We start from the raw sequence: 9,718 nt of genomic DNA, 5'->3' as shown, positions 1-9,718 counted from the left end.
TTCAAAAACTCAATCAGAAATGTCAAAATCAACGTGTCCAAATATGGTGATAGTTTCTAATCGGCCAAAATTGTCTAGCAGAAAAACAAAGGAGCTAGAGTTAGTCATCGCTATTTTTGTTTAGATAAAAGCGCAATTTTTTCTAGTTTTTGGAAAAAGGGTTCGTTTTTAGCGCAAAATGGGAAAAAGTACTAAAGTACCATTTACGATTCCAGGTTCTGGAATATTACTATAATTAGAAGTATACGTTTTGAATATCCACATATTAGATTTTAATATCATTTATAGTGTTTAGTCCTTTATTCAGTATATACAAACATAAATTGGCAATTTTTGTTCTTTATGGTCAAAAAGCTTCTTTGGAAAAATGCTCTAACTGCCGCTTTCATATTGATGAAATGGTTTTAGTTTAATGCACTAAAAATACATAATTTTATAATATCGATCTATATTGTTCGCATACAACCGCTTAATGCAGAATTGGAAAATGTTCACTCCTCGGCGAAAAGTAATGCATTATTGGTATACCCATCCACGATGAATAATAAGAAAAATGAAGAACGTCCAATAATTAGTGCAAAATGACATCACTTAGAAAAACCACACAATAGAATGGTAGTGGTAAAATAAGTCAAAAACCGTGGAATTGTCTTTAAAATGGCAAAACCACTCACATATTTCTGCTAGAAAAGTATTTGGAATGCTAAAAAATATAGTTCATTCATTCCTGCTACAGGAAAACAATTTTGATAAAACAGTCGAAAAGTCATAACCCTTTTGTATACACAATTGTTTAATTTATACCTGTCCGTGTATTTGATAATTTGTACTTATTATTATCAATGCTTCGAATTTTGACAGTTGTTTAATGGAGAAGTTGGTAAAAAATTGTTTCAGCAACATTTAATAAAAATTATCGAGTACAAGGACAAACCTTTCATGACACATTAGTCTTGTTGTATAGGATATAAATAAATATATTAAGAAAAATATTCGCGCAATATTGTCATTAAAGTTGCCAAATGCACTATACACTAAAAGGCGAAGATTTTAAGGAATATTAATTTACAAAACGATGAAATTCCACATCTGTCTCTAGGTTTGCTTACATCCTGATGTAAAATTTAAAAACGCCATATTTCTAGCACTACTTTCACAATCTGATTGGCTTTTTCTTTTTCCGGATTTTCGAGTAGAAAAATCTCATTAGTTTTTACACGTAGAGCACTTTCATTTAAGTGTTCGTTATTAGCAATTACAATTTAAAAAAGTATTATTATATAACTTCCACGAGTGATTTAATCATATAAAATAATTTATTTTCCTTACAATTCGTTAATCCGAGCAATTTGATAATTCGGACACCGCCGAAACCTGTGGTGTAGGGATTATCGCGAATCTACTGTATATATGGGAGCAATATCCAAATCTGAATCAATTTTTACCAAAATAGGGATCGCTCTAGGGCCAAAAATCCCCAATTTTTATGCGAAGTGGTCTATAAATGTGACCTGTGCTTTATTTTCAAAAAGACATGGCGAGCTGGATAAGTGCGAATCTATGCAGATCATCAAAAGGAACTGTTGGTCTATTTCGTTTCATTTTCCATGTTGCAAACTCATTCACTAAGACATAATACCCTTAGGGTATTATATGCTGTTTATATTAGAGCTTTTTGCAGGGTTAACCTTCTTTGAGAGGATTTGTTTGAAATATAAGCAATGGAATTGACATTTAAAACCCAGTCGGTTTGTTAAATCCGGTTTTATATAAACGGGGTATTAAAATATAGTTATCAGCGCAATCTTGAATAAAAATTCCGTGCAGAATTTGTTTCCTTTCCCCAATTTCACAATTTTTTATTTCCGTATTTATGCTCAAAAAGGGAATATTTTTGTCGATTCGACTAGAATACGCCATAATGAAGCGAATCTAGTACTTTTCAACTTTTAACAAATATTGATTTTAAAAGAATTTCCGTGTGGAAAATTCAGAGGGAAATATTCATGATGGCACCGTATATATTTGTTATATGTTTTTAATAAAATATGAAAGATTTTATGTAATATTCAATATTTTCTTAATCTTAATTTCTATCTCATTTGTTATTCTGTCAGACAATTTTGGCCGAGCAGAACCTATCAACATATTTTGATACATACATTTTGACATATCTGATTAAGTTTTTGAACAAATTTGTATTAGAAAGCAACTTATGTTGTAATAGGAAGGCTGGGTTATAGGAAATTTTCTAAGTATTTTAGTCCAGATTTATTGCTGTGGCGGAATAATAATTAATAACATGATAATCTGCTAAGAAATCGACGTCTAACGGCAATAAACTTAATATAGAACACTTTTTGATGACTTTCCAAAATTAATTTGATGATTTTCGTCAAAAAAATTACTTGCATATTTTGCATATTTTTTGCATATGCAAAATATGCAAAAAAATAAAAAATATGAGCCTGTCATTGCATTCAGTTTTCTTCAAAACGAATTTTGGTCCAATCAGAATGTTCGTATCTTTATTAATAAAAAATATGCAAAATCCGATGTCTAGTTATAGTGTTAACCGAATTTGTTAATTTGTTTGCCTGTAGCCACCACACTCCGCTCTTAATTTTTACTGTTGATATTTGCTTGTACTTTTGTAATTTTGTTTATTATTTTCAGCAATGTCTTTGTGTATTTTGTGTTGCCATGAATATGATAATTCTTATCAGTCGTAGAGATCTTTGTTGATTCGGTTCCTTTATTCCTCCCGTTCAATGATTCATATACTATTTAAATTGTTCGCTCCTGGCTCTTTCTAAAAATAAAAAGGATATTAATAATTAATTATACAACTTAAAGAAATCAAGGCAACAAACATAAATCCTCCGGAATAGTAGACGAATTAAAATGTTATTGGAATATAGTACTTCGTCAATTTTCATATAAATTTTGGAAACCTTCAGATGTTATAAGACATCTAAAGATGTGATTCCCATCCTTCCACACACTTCCAACCAAGCCTATATTTTTGTTAATAACATACTTATCGCATGAAACAGAGCAGAGGAAGTAAACACAGTTACGATCATATTTAATGGAGAGCTTTTATAATCTGTGTTAATGTAATAAAGTTAATATTCTTGTTTTACGCCAATAAGCAATGTATTTTAATTATTTTGGGATATTTGCAATGGCTTGCATTTTATAGCATCTTTAGACTGCATTTAAATTCAAACGAAAACACTACATCAAAGGCTGTGATCTGGGGCTGGATTCTTGTTCTATGAAAATTTGAAATGAAAAATATTTCCTTTATAATTTTTTATACCCTCCACCCATGGTAGAACAAGAAAAGGTAGCAGCAATACCCAGCTGACTGAACTGGGTTGTAGTGTTAGTGTCAAATTCCATTCGACATTTTATGTATTTATTTCTATATTCGATGTATATTAGGGATATACATATATTTTTGAAGAACAAATTTATTCATCAGAAAAAAAAACTATTTACCATAAAGACGGCTTCATATCATTGACATGTAACCTCCTCCAGGTCCGAACGACATGCCGCACACTAAAACATCGCTTATAGAGGCGGTACAATATTTGTTAATATGTGTGGTATTTTGTTAAACTTGAAAAGAATAAAGCCCTAATGAACATGAGCTTTTTTGTTTTCAAAAGCAAATGATTGAAACATCTTCTCTTTTTTCAATGAATTACCAGCGACCCGAAACATTTTTGCAAGTATTCTACTTTCTGCGAGAAATTATGCATTTAGTGGAATGCATGGTACAATAATACAGGTAGCATTATCATGCCAGCTGATGGTAACATAATGTGTCAACTGCATTGAATTGATGTCAAATTTTGACATCTTATGTTGCAAACAATTGCCGATGCGGCTACCTGTGTATTTGTACCATGGTGGAATGATATGGAAACATTCAAATTGAAAATCTAACGAGTTTTCATTCATGTTTTCCAAAATATTCAATCAAATGTGAAAAAATATTAGTTTTTTAAATTCCAATAATTTATAGACATTTCCTTGTTTTGTTTACATTTACGTTGACACTAAGGTTTACAAACAAAAACAAATTCCTTTGTGGTTGTTGTTCGAGTTGTATTTTTTGTAGTATTAACTTTACCTTGTATTTGTTCTACCATGCCCTCCACCATAGTATGGAGGGTATATTAAGTTTGTTTTTCCGTTTGTAACGCATTGAAACACTCATTTGCGACCCTATAAAGTATATATATTCTTGATCAGGGTAAAATTCTAAGTCGATCTGAGCACGTCCGTCCGTCCGTCTGTGGTAATCACTCAAGCATCCACAAAAATGGAGATAGGACGCTGAAATTTTGGGAAAATGCGTCTTTTGTTTGCAGGCAGGTCAAGTTCGATGATGGGCTATATCGGTCCACGTTTTGGTATAGCCCCCATATAACGGTACCCCCCGATTTACGGTATTTTGACGTTTTTAGCTACATTTTCAGACCGATTTGGCTATAATTTGACATTTAGGGTTCTTAAGTATCAATAAACATATATAACAAAACTTTTTGGTATAGCCCCCATATAACGGTACCCCCCGATTTGCGGTATTTTGACGTTTTTAGCTACATTTTTAGACCGATTTAGCTATAATTTAACATTTAGGGTTCTTAAGTATCAATAAACTTATATAACAAAAGTTGTGGACATAGGTCCACGTTTTGGTATAACCCCATATAACGGTACCCCCCGATTTACGGTATTTTGACGGTTTTAGCTACATTTTCAGACCGATTTGGCTATAATTTGACATTTAGGGTTCTTAAGTGTCAATAAACATATATAACAAAACTTGTGGACATAGCTCCACGTTTTGGTATAGCCCCCATATAACGGTACCCCCCGATTTGCGGTATTTTGACGTTTTTAGCAACATTTTAGACCGATTTAGCTATAATTTGACATTTAGGGTTCTTAGGTAGCAATAAACATATATGACAAAAGTTGTGGACATAAGTCCACGGTTTGGTATAGCCCCCATATAACGGTACCCCCCGATATACGGCATTTTGAAGTTTTTAGCTACATTATCAGACCGATATAGCTATAATTTGACATTTAGGGTTCTTAAGTGTTAATAAACTTATATAATAAAAGTTGTGGACATAGGTCCACGTTTTGGTATAGCCCCCATATAACGGTACCCCCCGATTTGCGGTATTTTGACGTTTTTAGCTACATTTTCAGACCGATGTAGCTATAATTTGACATTTAGGGTTCTTAAATGTCAATAAACTTATATAACAAAAGTTGTGGACATAGGTCCAAGTTTTGGTATAGCCCCCATATAACGGTACCCCACGATTTGCGGTATTTTGACGTTTGTAGCTACATTTTCAGACCGATTTAGCTATAATTTGACATATATTGTTCTTAAGTGTCAATAAACTTATGTGACAAAACTTGTGGACATAGGTCCACGTTTTGGTATAGGCCCCATATAACGGTACCCCCCGATTTACGGTATTTTGACGTTTTTAGCTACATTTTCAGACCGATATAGCTATAATTTGACATTTAGGGTTCTTAAGTGTAACTAAATTTATATAACAAAAGTTGTGGACCTAGGTCCACGTGTTGGTATAGCCCCCATATAACGGTACCCCCGATTTACGACATTTTGACGTTTTTATCTACATTTTCAGACCGATTTAGCTATCAATTGACATTTAGGGTTCTTAAATGTCAATAAACTTACAGTTTGTCAAGTAATTGTTTTCGAACCAAGAAAACTAACATTTTTCTGTATTAATTTATGAAAAATGACTGATAATTGCGATAAAAATGTCGGGTTTTTTGCAAAAAATAGTTGGTAGACTTATTAAAGACAAGATAGGATGTATAAATAAAAAATTGACCCGCGTAGTCCAACAAAAAATAACGAAAACTCATAACTACATATAATTCAAGCTGTCAAATAAATGTTTTCAAAATTTAATTGAGGTTCCAAAATAACCCATATTTTTGGTAAATTCTTGAAAATCATGACATTTTATGAATGTTATTCTTAAAAGGGGTTAACTACTAACAAGTCTCAACAATATTAGGCATAAAATATGCCTACTAGGAGGGCTACGATATGGACCAAGGGAGTACCAGATCATACTACATGTAAACAGGGTCCTATAGGTCTTAAACCGGGAATATCTGAAAACTAAGACGTTTTATGAGTTTTTTAGTTCAAGAGGATGGACTGCCATCAAATACAATAAATATTACCTACAGGATAATTAGATCAGAAGGGTTGCCAGATCGACTAAAAAGGTACCAGGTTATATAAACAGTGAACGAGGCCACCTGGGCCCCGGAACAGGGCACCGAAGTTTGTTTTTTTACTTAAAATTAATTAAAAGATAATGACATTTCACTAAACAATCAGAAATTTCGCAGTAGGAGACCAATATTGCTTAGAAATGTATGGGGTAAAGGTTTCGACAATTTTCAGAAATGCGTACTTCGACATATTGGACACATTTCGCGTACTCTGCAGTACTACAGTAGTACATTTTCAAGGGAAAAATTATGTTGATGGGTAAATAATGCTTCAGTGTTAGCATGGAAGCAAAAAAACTTGGAGAATTCCTCTGAACTCGCTATAAACAATTGAAATCGGAGGTCTATTAAAAATCAGCATAGACTGACAATATCTTATATATGCATATCTAAGCGATTTTTGTACTTTTATGTCGTATTTTGGTTTATGTTGGAGAATTCCCTTATCCCTTTATTCAATTTGAGTTAAATAAACAAATTTTAGGCCCTGGTTATGAATCCAGGTGGCCTCGTTTACCGTTTATATAACCTATCACCTTTTAGTAGATCTGGTAACCCCACTGATCTAATTATTCTGAAGGTAATATTTATTGTAATTGATGGCAGTCCATCCTGGTAAATTAAAAAAAAAACTCATAAAACGCCTTAGTTTTCAGATATTCTCGGTCTAAGACCTATAGGACCCTGTTTACATGTAATATGACCTGGTACTCCCTTGGTCCATATGGTAACCCTCCTAGTAGGCATATTTTATGCCTAATATTGTTGAGACTTGTTACTAGTTTACCCCCTTTAAGAACAACATTCATAAAATGTCATGATTTTCAAGAATTTACCAAAAATATGGGTTATTTTGGATCATCCATTAAATTTTGAAAACATTTATTTGACAGCTTGAATTATATGTAGTTATGGGTTTTCGTTATTTTTTGTTGGACTACGCTGGTCAATTTTTTATTTATACATCCTATCTTGTCTTTAATAAGTCTACCAACTATTTTTTGCAAAAAACCCGACATTTTTATCCCAATTATCAGTCATTTTTCATAAATTAATACAGAAAAATAGTAGTTTTCTTGTTTCGAAAACAATTACTTGACAAACTGTATATAACTAGTGGACATAGGTCCATGTTTTGGAATAGCCCCCATATAACGTTACCGCCCGATTTCAGGTATTTTGAGAATTTTACCAACAAGTTTTAACCGAATTATCTGTAATTTGAACATTTGACATTTGAAATTCTTAGTGGTCACCACACCTCTCCACCAAAAATTGTCAAGAAAGCCCCCATATAACGGTACCTCCCGATTTTCAGTAATTTGATGATTTTAGCTACAATATTAAACCGAACTAGCAGTAATTTGACATTTGAAGTTCTTAGTGGTCACAACACCTCTCCATCAAAAATTGTCAACATAGGTCCATGTTCGGATATAGCTCCCATGTATCGGTACTTCCCAATTTTCAGTAATTTGGCCATTTTAGCTACAATTTTTAACAGAACTAACTGTAATTTGACATTTGAATGTTGTAGTGGTCACCACGCATCTGCATCAACAATTTTCAACATAGCCCCAATATAACGATACTTCCCGATTTTCGGTACTTTGAGGATTTTACTTAAAATGTTTAACCGAACGTAGGTCCATGTTTTTGTATAGCCCCAAAACAAACCTCTCGATTTTCCTTACCTTAGCTTTATTTTTGGACGAACTTTCTGTAATTTGAAATTTAAAAGTCAACAAAAATTCTGCCGCAAAAATTGTACATTTAAGTTCATATTTTCGTATAGCCCAGATACCTCCGAACTAGCTGTTAATGACATTTGAACTTCCCACGTTATGTACCGATTTTCGATATTTTGAGGATTCTAGCTAAATTTTTTTAACGGAATTAGGAGTTATTTGACATTAAAGGCTCCCATCAAAAACTCTCAACATAGACCCATGTTTTATTATAACCCCTATATAACAGTACCTCCCAATTTCTAGCCCACCAAAAATTGTCAACAGTTAGATATAGGCACCATAAAAAAGGGCCTCCAGAATGAAGCATTTTATGTACATTATCTGACATTTTAACGTACTCACTTAAAGGTGGGGGACGGGAATGAATATTTTATGGTGGAGGGTATGAAAAGTTCGGCCCGGCCGAACTTAATGCTTTTTTACTTGTTTCATTTGACAGTTTTCTCCTTTATAAAAGTTTTCATTTCACATTTTCATTGAAACAGAATTGAGCCCCTGGATCGAAAATGGAGTGCATCCTAGCTGCGCGCTCTTGTAAAATTCATAGGTGAATTCATAGGAAAAGATGTACTCCAGCGGCAGTTGTTCTAGTGATTTAACTGCATCCGCGGATGCAAACTTTTTGCTGGAATTGATAAATGAATTGATAAAGAGCTTATATTTTTTAAAAATTTATCCCTATTACAAAACCGCAATGACCTTTTATACAACCTTAAATAGAGAGCAAAGATATAACTTGATAGAATTGGTCAAGGAAAGGCCGGTTTTATACGACAAAAGACATCGATTATTCAGGAGCGTTAAAGAAAAAGAATACCGATGGAAGGAAATTTCGCAGCTGTTAAACAAATCAGGTATGAATAAAATCAATCAATCAAGATCAATTTCTTGAGTATGATAACAATCACACTCTATGTTTACAGAAGTTGCCTGCAAGAAAGCATGGAAAACTATACGTGATCAATACAACCGATATACAGTATGCAAAGTTCATATTCGTACACCCCTAAAAAATTAATAAAATCGTTATTAATTCCATATTTTATGTGTAAATATGAAATAATTGATAGGAACTATCATAACGAAGAAAGATTTAAGAATAACAAAACAAATTTTTAATTTATTCCGTCATTTAGGTACAGATGGCGCCTATGTGGGTGGCAAAGTTCGTATTCGTACATCTATAAGCACTATATATTTGGAGTTTTTAAGAATTTTCAAAACAAAATACCGCACAATTTTATTCTTTTCTTATTTTGGAATGCCTCTACTATAAAAATATGTAAAAACAACGGTAATTTTATTAAAAAATTTTGCATGAATAAAAAGTCGGACGAATATTTGATATACTTAAGAAAAATGTGCTAGATATGATTAACTATTGCAAATTATTCCAGAATTTTGGGCGAAAATAGCTAACAGCAGTCCTTCTGTAACAATATTCGAGGTCCAATATGAAAATAAATGTCGTCAGCGTTTGGAATTGCAAAGAAACGTAATTCGGGCTTTGGAAAAGTAAAAAAAAATTTGTTTTTACTTGGTGAAAATCGCAAGTTTCGTTTTATATTTGACATTAAATGTATTGAAGTTTTAGAATACGGGTTCGAAAATCATTTTGTGTCGAAAACTGTGAGAAATTA

At 32.7% G+C, this 9,718-nt stretch overlaps 1 protein-coding gene across 1 annotated transcript; it reads left to right on the top strand.

The window, feature by feature from the left end:
- The first annotated feature begins 8,578 nt into the window (after positions 1-8,578).
- Positions 8,579-9,302, top strand: LOC141387060 (uncharacterized). The gene is made up of 3 exons (XM_073956178.1): positions 8,579-8,932; positions 9,002-9,057; positions 9,215-9,302. The coding sequence occupies exons 1-3, from the start codon at positions 8,644-8,646 to the stop codon at positions 9,263-9,265; spliced, it is 396 nt and encodes a 131-aa protein (XP_073812279.1). The 5' UTR covers positions 8,579-8,643; the 3' UTR covers positions 9,266-9,302.
- Positions 9,303-9,718: the final 416 nt, after the last annotated feature.

The sequence above is a fragment of the Musca autumnalis genome, unplaced genomic scaffold, assembly GCF_047663935.1.
Source record: "Musca autumnalis isolate F117 unplaced genomic scaffold, ASM4766393v1 scaffold_5, whole genome shotgun sequence".
Classification (NCBI taxonomy): domain Eukaryota; kingdom Metazoa; phylum Arthropoda; class Insecta; order Diptera; family Muscidae; genus Musca; species Musca autumnalis.
The sequence above is the reverse complement of the archived record's forward strand: the minus strand, read 5'-3'. Positions and strand labels throughout refer to the sequence as shown.